The sequence below is a fragment of the Camelina sativa genome, chromosome 4 (assembly GCF_030686135.1).
Source record: "Camelina sativa cultivar CO46 ecotype springtype chromosome 4, ASM3068613v1".
NCBI lineage: Eukaryota > Viridiplantae > Streptophyta > Magnoliopsida > Brassicales > Brassicaceae > Camelina > Camelina sativa.
In genome coordinates, this window is record NC_141883.1 from 2,011,514 (window position 1) to 2,029,951 (window position 18,438).

Below are 18,438 nucleotides of genomic sequence, written 5' to 3' on the forward strand. Positions count from 1 at the left end.
TAAACCCTAGACAAAGGGTATTCGCCTCAAGAACACTCTGTTTCTCTTTTCAAAGTCTTTCTTATTTTGTTTCTGTTCATCCGAATTCACAACATTTACTTTTAAGATTATGTTTTCTTTTTTTTCTGGTTATGGAATTTTAGAAGGTGAAGGATACACATCAAGATTACTAAAACGAGCCTTTTAGATGATGCTTGATCCATAAGCAATTCTAGTTACTATACAAAAGAAGTTAATGCTTCACAATTTCTAGGACCCAAATCACAATCCTTGCAATCCACATACTTTGAATCATGTCACAGAATCTTTTTGTTTTCTTTTTCCCCCAAAAGTAGTACAACAAAAACATAACCTGAATGAAATCATAAACCGATTTACTGACTAGTATCCTTTGGCCGGAATTCAATGCCTTCAATAATCACACCTCTCTTCGTACTAAGGCGGCGAGTAACATCTAGAACACTCACCTCAATTAGATCATCGAAACCCATAAATCCTTCTTCATTGAAGAAATCCCCAATCTTTACCTCCATCCACCCATCTTTCCTCTTTTTTGAATACTCTATATTCCTTCCTGGCCACTTTTTTACCGTATCCAAATATATGGATGTCTTAGGCATTACATATCCATGAAATCCAACTCCAACTTGTATGGGACAATTTTGAAAGCCATAACAATGAGATGTTTTTGTGTATACAATGTAAGTTGAATAATGAGTTCCTGGGGATATGTTTCGAGTATTCAAGGCACCACGTATGTTGAAAGTATCTATATCAAGAAGTTCTGGTACTTTTTCAAACCTGCATAACACAACGCGTACGTGCAACATTTTTCCCAATACAGTTAGCTTCTTAATTAATCTTTTGCATAAGAGATATGAACTTTATAGTGATGTAATCAAATCTTATATTTATGTAATGTAAAGCCAGTATATTCTTCCATGTTGCAAAAGGAGTTAAAATAAGTCATTAAGAAAAGGAGTTACCTAGATTCAGGAATTGAAATCCATTTCCAATATCGAGGATTTGTTGCCCCTCGGATCAATAGTTTCCTTGCAGATAACATTACGCACTTCTTCCCACTCGCTTTATCTAACCTGAAGCTCTATATATTTTGGGGAGAGAACAAAAAAAACTAAAAAAAGTAAGAACTACTGAATCATGCATGAATTAGAACTTAATCCCACATTGCAAAAAGAAAAATAAAAAAAATATAAAAAAGAAGATGAGCCAATCCACTAGTTTTGGGAGAATATGAAGGAGGATTTAATCATAACATGAGTTTATTCAAATCCCTGTTGCTATATATAATTCTCTAACAAAGTCCATTCATAAATTGAATTAGAAGGTGACACATGATTAGTCTCAAAAGTGTAAAAACTGAGGGATGTATAAATAATATTATACCATTCTGCCATTGTGGTTTGGAAAAGGATCGCAAAGAGCGAAATAGAGCTCCTTCTTGGATGAGAAAACTCGCGATTTCGGAATCTGAGATACATAATCCGGCGAAGGTAAAAACTTCTCCCATACACTATCGGAATCGAACTGCAATCTGAAGCTTTTCGAAACCAAAGCAGCGAGGAACGCGTCCCGTGGAGTAGTTGTGAAAGAGCTTATGATAGATAAGCAATCGTCTGGCAAGTCATCGAAAGAGGGCGAAGAACCATTGATAAATTCGGTGATAATCTCCCAACAACCACAAAATTTTCCACCTTTGCCTCTTGCGTCAACGCCGTGTTTTTGGCCCATCGATAGCTTTCTTGATCTGCAAGCTGAGACTTTCAAGAAATAGTCTCTGCCGCTAAAATATTCAAAAAACAAAGACTCGTTTCAAGTCGTCCATATGTATATTATACGAAACTACCCTTCCTTGCATCAACGTACGTGCACGTTCTTTTTGTCTGTATGCTGTTGGTTTTGGTAGGTTTTTGGAAATATTCGTACAAACAAACAATATAATAAAATCAAGTCATGTAAAGATGATTAGGAATATATTACTATATTAGGATCTCACGTTGGTTAATTAATTATCTTAGTAAAGTTTGATTAAAAATATTTGACTGCGCTAATTTACTTTCTGATTCACAAAGTATATTTTTTTTTCTCAAAAAGATTACAATATAAACAGAACCTGAAAATAACCAAACCGTTCTTCCATTACAAATTACAATAAACCGAAAATACTTTACTGACTATCCCTTTGGTCGGAATTCAATTCCTTCAATGATCAGACCACCCTTCGGATTGGGGCGTATTGCAACGTCTACAATACTCACCTCAATTTCATCATAACCCATTGATCCTCCTTCATTGAAGAAATCCCCAATCTCTGCCTCCATCCACCCATCACCCCTCTTCTTTGGCAATTTTTTGAATTTATCGTCAAAGCATATGAATCGTTTAGGCATTTCTTGTCCTTTAAATCCAACACCAACTTGTATAGGCAAGTCTCGTAAGCCATGACGTACGTCCTTTAACTTGTACACGATGTAAGCTGTGTAATGAGTTCCTAAAGATAGAATCTGCGTACTCATACTACCACCCATCTCGAAAGAGCAAACATTGAGAAGCTCTGGTACCTTTTCAAAACTGCATACCACATCTGATCAACATTCCGCTAGATGTAATATCCCATTTACGATTTGGTTGTACTAATAAAAAAAGTTTTATAATATACAATATACATCGATTTAATTAATTCTATATTTATACGATAGAAGAACATCTATTTCTTATATACTAAATGACTAGTCACCATAACTATAGTAAATTGAGTCATTACAATCGAATTTAAGTAAAAAAGGATACCTAGATTCAGCAAGTTTAATCCATTGCCAATGGTCAAGATTATTACCCTCTGTGATCCACAGTTCCTTTGCAGCTAACATTACACACTTTTTACCACTCGCTGTCTCTAACCAAAAGCTCTTTGATTTAAAAAAAAAAACAAAAAAAGACAAACAAATCTCAAATTAAACGATCAGAAATATTTAAATAGATGCATGAATTTGATCTTAATAACTATACCAAATTACTCCAGGGTATTTGAATAGATGATAGTTTCCACATAAATTTCTAACAGATATCTCCATACACCAATTTCAGTTTGAAGGCGAGAGCTAGACAGATACATCGTTCTCACATGTTAAAAAAAAAAAAATGTAAAACTGATTGATGGGCATATATACATACCTTTTTGCCATCTTCAATTAGAACAGGATCGTAGCAAAGAGTGAAATAAAGTTCTTTCTTCGATGAGAAAGCTCTCCACGGAGGAACCAAAGATTCATACTCCGACAGAAGAAACTTCTCCCATATGCAATCTGACTTGACCACACATGCAAAAGATTTTGAAACTGAAGCGGAGATGCACACGTCCCGTGGACTTGTAAGAGAGATTATCTTAAAGATGCACTCCTCTGGCAAGTCATCGAATGGCGAAGGCCCCAGAACGATTTCTCCTCCGCCTCCACCGCTAGATTCGACGTGGTGTTTTTGCTTCATCGATGAAGAACTGGGAACTTTTCTGCCTTTGCCTCTAGAGTCAACGCCGTGTTTTTGGCCCATTGTAATTAGGTATATCGTCTTTCTTCGCCTCGAAGCTAAGAATTTAAAGAATCGTCTAAGTCGTCTCCTGATGCTAAATATATCTATAAAAAAGTCGTGCACACGTATTTAAACTGCCCTTGTTTGCCCATATTGAGTTAACTCCGTGATTCCTTCCTCACACAAGTCACGCTCCTTGTGTTTTAGTGTATTTAAAAATTTAAAAGTCGGTTTTGGTTTTTTAATTTGGAAATATTTTACGGCCATAGTTGTTTCAGTATCTTAACTATCAAATAAATTCAGCTAATTTGTAATGGGATCTCAACTCTTATTCTCTTAAGTTATTATATTACTTCCACAAAGTTTAAATCATGTAATATGTCTTGTTCTTTTTTTCTCTGAAGAGAGTACAACACAAATTTATAACCAAAGCTCCTTTATTAAACCATTCATTCTTCCACAGTAAACTTACACTATCAATTTACCGGCTATCCGTTGGGCCGAATTCAATTCCTTTAATAACGCTTTGGTTCCCTAATCAAAATGAGTCATTAGGATTTAGGAAATAGGAGTTGCCTAGATTATGGGAATTGAAATCTACCTCCAAACTCCACTACAGAATTTTGAGAGAGGAAAAAAAAAACTCAAAACAATAAGAAATACTGAAAAATGCATGAATTAGAATTGAATTCCACGATGCAAACAAACAAACAAACAAGATGAAATTTAAACTAATACTCCCTCCGAGTTTTTTTAATTGTCGTTCTAGAGCTTTGCACACAGATTAAGAAAATAGACTAGATTAAGACCCGTGCTAGAGCACGGGTTGAAATTTATTTTATTTATATTGTAATTTTTTTATAAAATATAATTTGTGTGATTATTTTTAAAATATTTTTTGGATAAAATATTATGCACTAAAATCATATGTTAAATATGATAACTTGAAAAAGACACTTATTTTGTATGTTTTTTATTGTTAATGATTCTAGATAATTACCCATGCTATAACATTGGTTAAATTTTATTTTATACAAAATTTTGTATATTTTCTATTTTAAAATAAAAATTTAATATGTTGTATTAGTTTATATACGTGAAGTTATTTCAACAATGTATATTCTATATGATGACTTTAATGTCATTATAAGACATAATTTTGTGAATTTAGTTTTTAAAAAGCAAGTTATTATATTATGAGTAATTTAATATATTGTTATACTTTTTGTTTTAATATACTTGTTTTTTTTTATTCTTTCATATTATATTGACATATTATTGACAATGCTATAACAAACCAATTTAGAGTGTTTATAGTTTCTAACTTTAATATCAAGTTTCAATATTTTAAAAATATTTCAAAATAAATTATTTAAAGTTTATTATATTATATAAAATTATAAAATTCAACAAAAAATATGAAATTGAATTTAAATATTCAATTTTTGACCCATTACTCAGTAAAAATAGTAATTCAATATATATTATTTTTAAAGAATAATATTAATAAAATTTAAATATTTTATAGATTGAAACATTTATTTTTTAAAAACAATTCAACGTATGGTATATCCGAAAATAAATCTATTTTTTAATTATAATAAATAATATAATAATTTATTTGTTTCACAAAATAGACTCATATATAAAAATGAGAGGTAAATTTTAATAATAATTAACAAATTAATATGTTAAGTTAGATATCAAAGGATTTTATTTGATTAATAATTTAATAAAAAAAATTAATATGGTAAGTTAGATGATATCAAATGATTCTTTAGAATATTCTCTTTAAGGTTTTTGGAAACAATAAATCCAGACTATACAAATAATATAAAACTTAATCTATAACATATTTGTAACTAAGTTATTAAAATTATATAGTATACAAAACAATGTTGTGTACTTCCGTTTTATTATATAGGGGATTAATGTTTTATTATATCCTTTCTTTAATACATTTTCTAATTTTTTTCTTGGTCAAAACATTAAAATAGTTGAGATAAAATTGGTATTTTTACCAAATATATGCATTGGAAACCTAAAACGACAAGTATTGGAAAACAAAATTTTTACTATAGAACAACAAATACAAAAAACCAGAGGAATATTTAACTAGTTGAATAATATATACTGAATTCTATACACTATGTTTGTTTTTATCGAGTTTTTCAAGTGGGAAACATGTCTATATTAACCAGTTAAATATTCATTTTTGCAGTCTTTTCTACTTGGATCCCCATATTCCCGGCATTGTAGGGTTTTAGATACCGGTTACATCTTGTCGTCAACTCAAATGATGTTTCATTAGAACCAAAAATTTCAAATTCACGGTTACATGATTACCGTCCAAAATTTGAGCCTACTACAATATGTTTTCCCAAGATATACAAAAGTTTTAAACTTACGTCGACTTTAGACTCATACCAAAACAAAACCGGAATCATCTAACCGTCCTCTCCATTGTAGGAAGCCGGTTTACATCTTCACTCTGTGGCATAGTCAATTAAATAACTTCTTCACTCTGTGGCATAGTCAATTAACACTACCAATAGATCGATGAGCGGCTGAATGTAAACGTCTAACTAGTGTTTTGGCATTCATTACCGGATTTTCACAGGACGGATTTCAATTCCTTGAACGATCAAACCACGTCTCCAATGGAGCCGCTTAGTCTTTAAAACACTCATCTCAATTTCATCACTACTCATTAATCCTCCTTCATTAAAGAATTCCCCAAGCTCTAACTCCATCCACCCATCTTTTCTGCTCTTTGGTTTCACTAAGTTCTTTCTTTCCATCTCCCTTCTCAGAAAAAATCCCTTTCATAGCCTCATCAAAGCATAGATATCTTCTAGAAGATTCTTGTAAATACTGTCCCACCACTCCAACTACAACTTCTATTGCCACATCCGCAAAACCATAACATATATCTGCTTTCATGAACACAATATAGACAGAGTAACGAGTTTTGGGAGATAGGACACGAGTATTTATTTTACCCCGAATCTCGAACCAACGTTCTTCGAGAAGCTCCCCTACTTTTTCAAACCTGTCATACACAAATAAACATTTTCAGCATTATAATCATCTAAACGAGCCATTATTAATACAAAAGATAATGAAAAAGGATACCTAGCTCGAGGATTTGGAATCTGTTTCCAACTATGAAGGATATTTCCCCACATGACTCAGAGGTTCATCGTTGATAACATGATACACCTTTTCCCATTCGCTCGCTCTACCCAAAAGCTCTATTAAGAATTATGAATATTCTTTATTAGCGTGAGTTATTTAACTTCAAAAGTTATACCAAATTACACCAATTGCAACATGTTAGTTAGATAGTTAAGATCCTATGAGATCTTGGATATATGTTAATAGGAATATCTCTAGAATATCTCTTAGTATAGATATGATCCTATCTTCACACTTTGTACTCTATATATACCTTTCTATGTTGAATGATAATCTTCACGGAGTTTCACTTATAACATGGTATCAGAAGCCTTTAGTCTACAACTAGTTTTGCTCTATCCATCTCCGCTTCCTCTGTTTTTCGTTCTTCTCTCTTTTTCTTCTTCTTTGCCTTACTTCCGTCTTCTCTCTGCTTTTTCTCTCCTTCTCCTCTGCATTTATTTTCGATTCATACTGTTTGCATAACGTCATGGCCGACGCAACTCCAAAGTCTAATATACCTTTTGACATCTCACAGATCAAGGCGTACATTCTGATTACCCTTGACATGACCAAAATGAATTATGATCGTGTGGAGAGAACTTTTTGAGACTCATTGTCTCAGTTTCGGAGTTCTCGGCCACCTCGACGGCATATCCACTGCAACTTCGGCGACACAACAACAGTGGAACGAACATGATGGCCTGGTCAAAAATGTGGATATACGGCACAATTTTGGAGTTCATCCTCGACACCGTTCTCAAAACCAAATCTACCGCCCGTGAACTTTGGCTTACTATCGAAGACCTCTTTCGTAACAACAAAGAGGCGCGCGCAATGGAGTACGACACCGAACTCCGCACTCTCACCATCAGTGACTCTACCGTCGCTGAATACTGCAAACGACTGAAGACGCTTGCCGATCTCTTAGCCAACGTTGACTCTCCGGTTACTGATCGCCAACTCGTCATGTATATGCTAAACGGACTTAATGACAAGTTCGACTCCATCATCAACGTCATCAAGCACAAGTCCCCGTACCCGACATTCACCATCGCCCGATCCATAATGCAACTTGAAGAGACACGTCTGTCCAAAAACGTGAAACCCACTCCAAGCCCGCCGTCTGACACATCCTCACCAAACATTTTATACACCACGACGGATCAACAGTCCTCACGCGGCAATTAGACCGGACATCAAGGTCACAGATACAGAGGTCGCGGTCGTGGCAGTCGTTAGAAAAGAGGACGTGGCCGCTACAATAACTCCTGGTCAAATCCACACCAACCATGGGGTTACATGGTCGTCGAGACTTTTGTTTCTGTTCCCGCACGTAGTACGACTTGGCATCACCGCCTTGGTCACCCTGGCAATGCCGTTCTTCACGTGTTCTCTCTTCCAATAAAATCTCTTACAATAAGACTGACTTGACAACTTTGTGTCAAGCGTGTCATCTTGGTAAACACGTTCGTTTCCCGTTTTATTCATCAAACAGTTCTGTTTCTCAACCATTTGATCTTATTCATTCTGATATTTGGACATCTCCCGTTTTGAGTGTTACCAGAATCAAATATTATCTCTTATTCATTTATCATTACACACATTTCATATGGGTTTATCCATTGCAGTGAAAGAGTGATATGTTCGGTAAGTACCTCCACTTCTCCGCTTTTGTTCGAACACAATTCCACCGCACCATAAAATCCATTTAATGCGACAATGGTGGTGAATACAATAATCGGGGGTTCTTGGCACATTTATCCTCTGTCGGTACAACTATTCTCTTCTCCTGTCCACACACGTCTCAACAAAACGGCCGGGCGGAACGGACGCTACGCACAATCAACAACCTCGTTTGTACCCTCCTCCACCAAGCATCCCTACCACTATCGTATTGAGTTGAGGCTCTCTTCAGAGCCGTCTACACAATCAATCTCCTTCCCTCCTCGGCGATCAACAATGAGGGGCCGTACACGAAGCTGTTCAACATTCCACCACGGTACGACTACCTTCGCACATTTGGGTGCTTGTGCTATCCGAATACCCTTGCCACTTTTGCACACAAGCTGGCGCCACGGTCCACTCCATGTATCTTCCTAGGGTACCCAATGAATCACAAAGGCTATCGTTGCATGAATATTGATGGTCACCGTAGTGATATATCATGGTTTTTAGGTGTTTTTAGCCATGATATAAGTCTTATTTATAGAGTCTTTTTGGTATTTTTAGAGTCTTTTGAGTCTTTATAGGATTTAGCATGGATGAGAGTATAATGGAGCTAAATAGGAGGATTTGGAGCACATTCAAGCATTGAGGCTAAGCTGTGAAGTTGGGAGACAAGTTCAGAGACTTGCATCGGTCGATGCAAGTGATGGTGTCGATCGATGCATCATCCAGCAGACAAATCGGAAGTTTTCCCACAAGTTTTGAAGATTTACAAAGCTGTCCTAAAGTTTTCCATATTTGCATCATTAGTCCCTGGACGTGTTTTAGGAATATATATAGGATTTTTATGGTCACTGTTTAGACCTAAGGTTTATTTTTTTCCTGCAACTTTTGAGAGCAAAACCCTGAGAGATTTTAGAGATTTTTTGGAGAGAAGATTCAGAACTCCTTTTCTTCTTCTTTTAATCTCTTAATGCTATCTATTTTATTCATGATTTGTGTTCTTACAATTATGTCTGAGTAGATCTGCTTGTTAGGTTTAGGGTTTCTCATTAGAGATTTCATGGATTTTTAGATTGATTAATTGTTTGGATTCATTATCTTTCTTGTTCTTCACCATATGTTGTTCTTAATGCTAGATCTTTGATTAGTCATCTGGATTTAAATCTTAGGATTATTGATTGTTATGAGAATATAATTGATTTTCCTGACAAAAACCTTTGGTGAGCAAAATTACTTCTTGCAAAGAGATTTGATTTAGTAATTTTGTGAACTTATCTAAACTTGATTTTATTGCTGGTTTTTAACTTGAATTTTGCAAAGAGATTTGGATTTTTGGGTTTTAAAACTTGAATAATATTTGCAGTGAGAACTGATTTATTTTACAATTGTGTTTAGAGTTCAAAAACGGTGCTTAATTATTGAATCCTGCTTACTTAATTAATTGATATGATTTTCCATGATTTCCTGAGAATTTCCCTAGGCCTAGCGTTTTTAATTCCTGAATTTACAACACTTTTGAATTCTGTTTTTGCATTGCTTTAAAATTAATATTTTGGTTTAGCATAATTAAAAGATTAATAAATCTATTGTGTGATCTAGAGTCTTTGTGGATACGATCTCTAAATACTACAGTGATCTCTTAATTTGAGAGAGTAGCTCAGAGTTAAATTTGAGCATATCAAATTTTGGTGTCGTTGTCAGGGACTCTTTTGATTTACCATTAGATTAAAGTCTTTGATTTTGTCTAAATTTTTCTTTTCTTATTTTACTCACACGCTTTTGTTTCTTTTCTCTTGTGTGTTTCAAGTACATGCCTAAGCCTAGCACCAGGAAAAATCATACTGGTCTGATTGTTAAGCTTACAAACCAAGAGTTAGGACAACTAGAGCGTGATAACACAGAAGCAGCCAAGAGGGCAATGTGTACAACGAGCAAGGCCAGAAACTTGATGCTAAAGGACAAGTTATTCAGGAAGAACTCGTCGTGGTTGAGGAGGATGCACGTGGCGTCAAGCGACACAATGATGGCATCGATCGATGCAACCAAGAAGGCATCGACCGACGCAACGTTGGCGTCGATCGACGCAATGCCAGAGCTGGTGCGAATGGTGCGGATTTGGATGGTAACGACCAGCAGAACCCTCAGGGTAGAAGGGATAACAATGGAGAGCTTGTTAAGACTCTTGTGGACTTCAACAGACCAGACTTATTCTATGAGAACCGCTCCGCAATTGTCCCTCCTCCATTCCCAAGGAATGATTTTGAGCTGAAGTCTGTCTACTTCGCTCTTGTTGGACAAAGACCATTCTAGAACTTGCCGCATGAGAAGCCTCTAGACAACATTGAGCATTTTGAGGATATAGTCACAAGCATCAAAGCTAATGGAGTTACAGAGGACTATCTCTGTTGCAAGATTTTCCCCTACTCTCTTGCTAGGGAAGCTTCTCATTGGCTAAGACAACTCAAACCGGGATCTCTGACAACCTGGCAAAACATCAAGGTGGCATTCTTGAACTACTTCTATGATGATGCGATGTCTGATGAGCTAAGGATTAAGCTCTCCACCTTTAGACAAGGACCAGCTGAATCTTACAAAGCTGCTTGGGTAAGGTTCAAAGCATACCAGAGAGATTGTCCGCATCATGGGTTCTCAGAGGTGCAGCTGATTAGTATTTTCTTCAGCGGGATTGATTTAAGGTATCAGATAGCTTTGGATGATGCTAGTGATGGGAACTTCAAGACAAGGTACCCAGATGAGGCTGAAAAGTTGATAGAGAGGCTAGCATCAAGCAACAGTACCAAGAATGCAGACCTAGAGCGGAAAAGGGCACATGAAGGCCATGACTCAAATCAGCTAGCTTCAGTTAATGCTAAGCTAGATTCAGTTCACAATCTTCTTGTGGGAAAGAAGTCTGTCCATTTTACTGAAAATGTTGAGATTTTTGAACCACAGCCAGAGACTACAGAAGAAGATGTCACCTATGTGTATGGAGCTGGGTATTAGGGTCAGAAGTTTGGAAATCAGCAGAGCAACAGACCTTACAGTGGGAACTCTTCAGGCTATACTCCTAAGCCGGATTACCAGAAGCAACAGCAGAACAACAACTTTACAAGGACCTATGGTACTTCCTCTTATCAGTCTCCACCTCCACAGACTTCTGAGAGTAGAATGGAGGCTATGTTTGAGCAGATTCTTCAAGTTCAAGAGCAGTTGACAGTGACATTCAATGGGAAGATTGACAATGTCTATACTGAGCTGAACGGGAAGATCGATGCATTAAACATTCATATCAAGGAGCTAGAGAATCAAGTTATTCAGATTGTTGGGTCTGTTAAACGGCAAGAAGGTTTTCTCCCTGGAAGAACTGAGTCGAACCCCAAACATGTTTGTAATGAAATTTCGGTGAAGGAAGAAGACAACTATCTGGTAGCTGATGTTGCATCGACCGATACAAAGCAGCATCGATCGATGCAACCACCATCCAGCGTCGATCAATGCACCACAAGCGACGATCGACACCCCCCACAACCAACTTCGGTTTCTCTTCCAGTTCAACCATCCGATTCACAACAAGCCTACAAGCCTAAGGTTCCTTTTCCTAAGCCTAGGAGGTCCAAGCAGGAGATTGAAGAAGCTAGATGCAAAGCTATGATGGATAAGGTGATGATAGAGATGCCTTTGATTGATGCTGTCAAGTTTTCTCCTGGTATTAAGAGATATGTGAAGCGAATGGTCACCAATGGTTTGAGTCCTGAGGAAGGAGCTTTGCTAACCAAGGATGTCAGCTCAATTCTGTTGAATCAGCCTCCAAAGAGGAAGAAGGAGAGGAAGCAAGAAGTGGTTGTATCTAAGGAAGTAAGTGCAGTGATTCAAAGTAGGATTGCAGAGAAGTTACCAGATCGTGGAAGCTTTGTACTTAATTGTTCTATCTCTGCAGCACGATTTGCTCACTCTCTTTGCGATCTCGGTTCTAGTATAAACTTGATGCCACATTCTGTTGTTGTGAGACTTGGAATGACAGATTTCAAGCCAACTAAGATCTCTTTTATCTTAGTTGATCGGTCCAGAAGGATTCCTGAAGGTGTCTTAGAGGATATTCCTATCAAGATTGGAGATTGCATAATTCCCACAGACTTTGTGGTGCTGAAATATGACCAAGAGCCTAATGATCCTCTCATCTTAGGACGCTCTCTCTTGGCTTTAGCTGGTGCCATCCTTGATGTTAAGAAGGGACACATAGCCTTGAATGTAGATGATTTGGTTATGAACTTTGATATGGACAAGCTGAGAAGGGTTCCCACTATTGATGGTCAGACATTTTCTGTGGAGGTTGTTTCTAATGACAATCCGATCATAGAGCTTCATGGAGACATTACTGCTAGGTATGTCAAAGAGATGAAGACTGTTGAGAAAGTGAGTAAGCAAGCCGTTAAGCTTGAAGATTGGAGTGGAGATCATCTAATCAGTACTAGAGACCAAGATGAGGTTCTGATCCATGACAAGTCGCTGGTAGATGACGTTTTTGTACTGGAAACACGGATAGCTGAGGAAAGTTGCAGAATCGTCGAAGAGACATGAGTTGCAGACACAGCATCGATCGATGTAGCTGTAGCATCGATCGACACACCTCCACGAGAACATCTAGACTTGTCCAAAACCGAAGATTCTCGAGTTGATTCTTTAGCTGCAAGTTCTAGACCGATTGTAAAGCTGAAATCTCACCATTCCACATTCCAGAAGCCACAGGTAAGGCCAAGGTATGCATATCCTTCACCCAAACCTTCTCCTATCATCAATAAGACTTTCAAAGGTACAAATTTTTTTTTGTAGTTAACCAAGCCACGAGATTATCGTAGAGCGCTTGTTTCTTCTGTTGATGATTTTGCAGGACATAAAAGAAAGCCACCCATACCTCATTCCCGTCCTGGTCCTGTTCCTCACATCCTTGGCAGATCTCATGCACCTAATGCCTACACACCACCTTGGATGAAGAGGACATTCTCCCGGAAGCATTCATTTCCTTGTTCCGATCCAGCGGATGCTTGAGATCCAACACAGTCAAGCTAATGACTGAAAACAAGCGCTTAGTGGGAGACAACCCACTCATAGGTTTTTTTTTTCCACTTTGAGTCATTTTTATTCTTGCTTTGAGTCATTTTTATTCTTGCTTTAAGTCAGTTTGAATTTGTATTGAATTATGAACTTTTATCTATCATGTTGCGTTTAATCTTGTGTTTGAGTGATTCTTAGCAGTGCTAACACCCAAGGAATGAGAAAAACACAAATTAATCGCAGCTAACTCAGGAGTCATGTTCGAATTCTCTACATCTGCAGAGTGCATCGACCGACACACCATCAGCATCGGTCGACACAGAACATCCGGTTTGGTAACACGATTTTGTTCACAATTTCAATACTTATTCGTTTTTGTTTATTTTTATTTCGTCAGTCTCTTACTTGATAACACTGTGGACAATGTTGTTTAAGTCTGGGGGAGGCAGTTACTAACTACGTTTTTGTTTTTGAAAAAAAAAATTGTTTTATTGAATCAAAATTTTTGTTGGGAACTATGATTTTTTTTTTAGTATACTGCATTGGTTGATTAATGCTGCAGATTGAATCCAGAATCCGACTAATGAAAAATCCAATGACTGACCAGTAAACCAATGACATCCGAATTTCCAACAGAGTCCATAAAAGCTTGAGGTATATTTCTGTGCTTTTCTTTTTACCTCATCAAGGAGATTGATGTTCATAGAGCTTGACTCCTTGTTCATACCTGACAAGTAAGATTTCAGAAAAGATAAAATGGTACTCCTCTCCCTTGTTTAAAGTTTGAAATATTTTTCCTGAGAGCTTTGTTTAAAAAAAAAAAAAAAAGTGAATAAAAGATGAAATGATTTTGATCAGTTTAGAGGAGTAGGTAAATCACCTGTGACCTCATTATTCTACTCTTGAGTCAAATGATCACACAAAGCTTGGAAGCGAGGGGTAAGTAAATTACTGATGACCCCATTATTCGCCTACAACTTTGAGAAAAAAAGAGAATAGTAAAAAAAACAACAAAGCAAAGCTCAAAGGAAGATTAAAAAGAATAAGTCTAGGGGAGAGAAAGAGTACTACATGTTGTACAAGATATTATCTTGCTTGTTATGGTATAGTACGGGAATGAGTCTAGAAGGTTCTTGACACTGATCAAATTGATGAGACCCACCGATGAAGGCTTAATGGAGGAAGTAGTGGAATTTGTTTGAATTTAGAATGCTATGAAAGTCAACGGAGAAGTACATGGTGGTTCGATTTGGATTTTATCTGCTAAGCATATGGATTATGGTTTGGATGATCATGGCATTACATTAAAAAGAAAATGAGTTCCTGCGTTTTCAAACCTCTTTCACAGGTCTAAGTTTATGTTTTGCTTGAGAGAAAGCAAAGGCTAAGTCTGGGGGAGTTGATATATCATGGTTTTTTGATGTTTTTAGCCATGATATAAGTCTTATTTATAGAGTCTTTTTGGTATTTTTAGAGTCTTTTGAGTCTTTATAGGATTTAGCATGGATGAGAGTATAATGGAGCTAAATAGGAGGATTTGGAGCACATTCAAGCATTGAGGCTAAGCTGTGAAGTTGGGAGACAAGTTCAGAGACTTGCATCGGTCGATGCAAGTGATGGTGTCGATCGATGCATCATCCAGCAGACAAATCGGAAGTTTTTCCACAAGTTTTGAAGATTTACAAAGCTATCCTAAAGTTTTCCATATTTGCATCATTAGTCCCTGGACGTGTTTTAGGAATATATATATATAGGATTTTTATGGTCATTGTTTAGACCTAAGCTTTATTTTTTTCCTGCAACTTTTTAGAGCAAAACCCTGAGAGATTTTAGAGAGTTTTTGGAGAGAAGAATCAAGACTCCTTCGAGAGAAGATTCAGAACTCCTTTTCTTCTTCTTTTAATTTCTTAATGCTATCTATTTTATTCATGATTTGTGTTCTTACAATTATGTCTGAGTAGATCTGCTTGTTAGGTTTAGGGTTTCTCATTAGGGATTTCATGGATTTTTAGATTGATTAATTGTTTGGATTCATTATCTTTCTTGTTCTTCACCATAGGTTGTTCTTAATGCTAGATCTTTGATTAGTCATCTAGATTTAAATCTTATGATTATTGATTGATATGAGAATATAATTGATTTTCCTGACAAAAACCTTTGGTGAGCAAAATTACTTCTTGCAAAGAGATTTGATTCAGTAATTTTGTGAACTTATCTAAACTTGATTTTATTGCTGGTTTTTAACTTGAATTTTGCAAAGAGATTTGAATATTCGGGTTTTAAAACTTAGATAATATTTGCAGTGAGAACTGATTTATTTTACAATTGTGTTTAGAGTTCAAAAATGGTGTTTAATTATTGAATCCTGCTTACTTAATTAATTGATCTGATTTTCCATGATTTCCTGAGAATTCCATAGGCCTAGCGTTTTTAATTCCTGAATTTACAACGATTTTGAATTCTGTTTTTGCATTGCTTTAAAATTAATATTTTGGTTTAGCATAGTTAAAAGATTAATAAATCTATTGTGTGATCTAGAGTCTTTGTGGATACGATCGCTAAATACTACAGTGATCTCTTAATTTGAGAGAGTAGCTCATGGTTAAATTTGAGCATATAACGTAGCAAAAATGGTATCGTTAAACCACGAATTCCATTATGTCTCCATACAGACGTAATTTCGCCTTTACCAACATCACATATTCAGGCCTCAAAGGATCCCGTTTGGGATGAATCTATGACACAAGAGTATAATGCTCAGATTAAACGGCATACGTGGGATCTTGTACCCTGGCCAGTTGCTACTAATATTGTGCGTTCTATTTGGCTTTTCAGGCATAAATTTGATGCTCAGGGCAAGCTCACCCGCTACAAGTCCCGGTTAGTTGCTAATGGGAAGTCACAACAACTCGGTATTGATTGTGACGAAACGTTTAGCCCAGTGGTCAAACCGGCGACCATACGCGCTGTTCTTCATGTTGCGGTGGCTCGCGATTGACCGCTTCATCAGTTGGACGTGAAAAACGCTTTCCTCCATGGTGATCTCAAGGAAACGGTCTACATGCACCAGCCTCCGGGGTTTTTGACAAGTCTAAAACCGACCATGTTTGTCTTCTCTGCCGCTCACTGTATGGACTCAAGTGGGTGCCTCGCACCTGGAACACTCGATTTGCTATGTACGCCCGTCGCATTGGCTTTAAGCAGAGCATATTGGATCCCTCTCTATTCATCTACTGCCATGGTCTTGATCAAGCATATCTTCTCCTCTACGTAGATGACATCATTGTTACCGCCTCTTCCGACCAGCTCCTTCGCCGCATCATTGCTTCTCTCAGTACGAAATTCAAAATGTCGGATCTCGGGTTCCTTCACTACTTCCTCGGCATCTCGGTCAAACGCAATGCCTCCGGTTTATTTTTAAGCCAACACAACTATGCCGTAGACATCCTTCATCGGACCGGCATGACCAACTGCAACATCAATTAGACACCGGTTGATACAAAGGCTAAGCTTGCCGCTTCGACTGGAGCTCCGGTCAAGGATCCATCCCTCTATCGAAGTCTGGCGGGCGCTCTTCAATACCTCACGTTCACTCGACCTGAAATCGTCTATGCGGTTCAGCAGGTTTGTTTGTTCATGCATGCTCCTCTGGAATCACATCTCACTGCCTTGAAGCGGATCCTTCGTTATGTTAAAGGCACTATTTCCCATGGCCTCCAACTTCACCGGTCCTCCGTCACTGACATGGTTGCCTACACCGACGCTGATTGGGCCGGCTGTCCTGACACGCAACGATCCACCTCTGGCTACAGTGTCTTTCTTGGTGATAGCATCGTTGCTTGGTCTGCCAAACCACAAGCCACGACGTCTCGATCTAATGCTGAAGCCGAGTATAGGGGTGTTGCGAACGTTGTTGCTGAGGCAACTTGGTTGCGGGGTCTTCTTGCTGAAATGCACATTCAAATCCCAAAGGCAACTCTTGTGTATTGTGACAATCCCAATAGACATCCACTTCGTTCGTGATAAGGTGGCCATCAGCGAGATTAAAGTTTTACATGCCCCATCCGCTCACCAGGTAGCGGACATCTTCACCAAAGGTTTACCCTCGCCACTGTTCTTGGATTTCCGGGACAGTCTGAACGTCCGCTCCTCCGGTACACCGACGATCAGACTGCAAAGGCGTGTTAGTTAGATAGTTAAGATCCTATGAGATCTTGGATATATGTTAATAGGAATATCACTAGAATATCTCTTAGTATAGATACGATCCTATCTCCACACTTTGTACTCTATATATACCTTTCTATTTCTATGTTGAATGATAATCTTCACGGAGTTTCACTTATAACACAACATACATTTTCATGTATAATTACAAAAATGCCATTTGAAGACAAGAGACAGATCATTATTCTCTAATACTATAAACAAAAGTGATGTATATATACCTTTTTGTCATCATCGATTAGAACAGATTCAACACATAATGCAAAATAGAGCTCCTTGAGTAATCATGTGGTCTAGGAACCAGAGATGCATACTCCGGCGGAATAAACTTCTCCCATACAATATTTGATTTAAAGGTTTTTGAAACCGAAGCGAAGATGCATGCGTCTTGAGGACTTGTTAAAGAGATAATGACTGAGATACATTCTTCCGGTAAGTCAACCAAAGATAACGGCTCAACAACACAGTGATTGTCGTTGGAAGCTGAAAGTCTGAGAGTCTTCTTAAATCGTTCTACATATTTATGAAAATGACCTTTAGTGGTGAACAATGAGCGCGTCTCATTCTGGTACCTTGTTTTGGACATTTTAAGGTCATTCCCAATTGAGAGTTTTAAGAGGGGTTTTAGTTGAAAAGAAGCAAAAAAAATAAATCAGAGAAATAAAAAAAAAAAAACATAAGAGAGCCTCTTATTTAGTAGACTCGTTTATGGAATAAGAGATCATACGTGTCAATTTTTGGTTGGCGAAAGAGAATAATAGA

General features: G+C 37.2%; 2 protein-coding genes, 1 non-coding gene and 1 pseudogene across 3 annotated transcripts; all 4 read right to left on the reverse strand.

Annotated features, from left to right (window-relative positions):
• Window positions 1-164: 164 nt before the first annotated feature.
• Window positions 165-1,752, reverse strand: LOC104779574 (F-box protein PP2-B5). Its single transcript, XM_010503942.2, has 3 exons — window positions 1,408-1,752; window positions 987-1,105; window positions 165-801 (listed from the first exon to the last, which is right to left on the reverse strand). Exons 1-3 carry the CDS (start codon window positions 1,750-1,752, stop codon window positions 375-377), a joined length of 891 nt encoding a protein of 296 aa, XP_010502244.1. The 3' UTR covers window positions 165-374.
• A 325-nt stretch (window positions 1,753-2,077) lies between these two features.
• On the reverse strand, window positions 2,078-3,645 carry LOC104779575 (putative F-box protein PP2-B6). Its single transcript, XM_010503943.3, has 3 exons — window positions 3,196-3,645; window positions 2,812-2,930; window positions 2,078-2,592 (listed from the first exon to the last, which is right to left on the reverse strand). The coding sequence occupies exons 1-3, from the start codon at window positions 3,568-3,570 to the stop codon at window positions 2,196-2,198; spliced, it is 891 nt and encodes a 296-aa protein (XP_010502245.1). The 5' UTR covers window positions 3,571-3,645; the 3' UTR covers window positions 2,078-2,195.
• Window positions 3,646-6,132: 2,487 nt separating this feature from the next.
• LOC109132422 (putative F-box protein PP2-B8 pseudogene) lies at window positions 6,133-18,262 on the reverse strand (annotated as a pseudogene).
• On the reverse strand, window positions 10,939-11,045 carry LOC147945218 (small nucleolar RNA R71). Its single transcript, XR_015597944.1, has one exon. It is a non-coding gene; the product is annotated as a small nucleolar RNA R71 (small nucleolar RNA).
• Window positions 18,263-18,438: the final 176 nt, after the last annotated feature.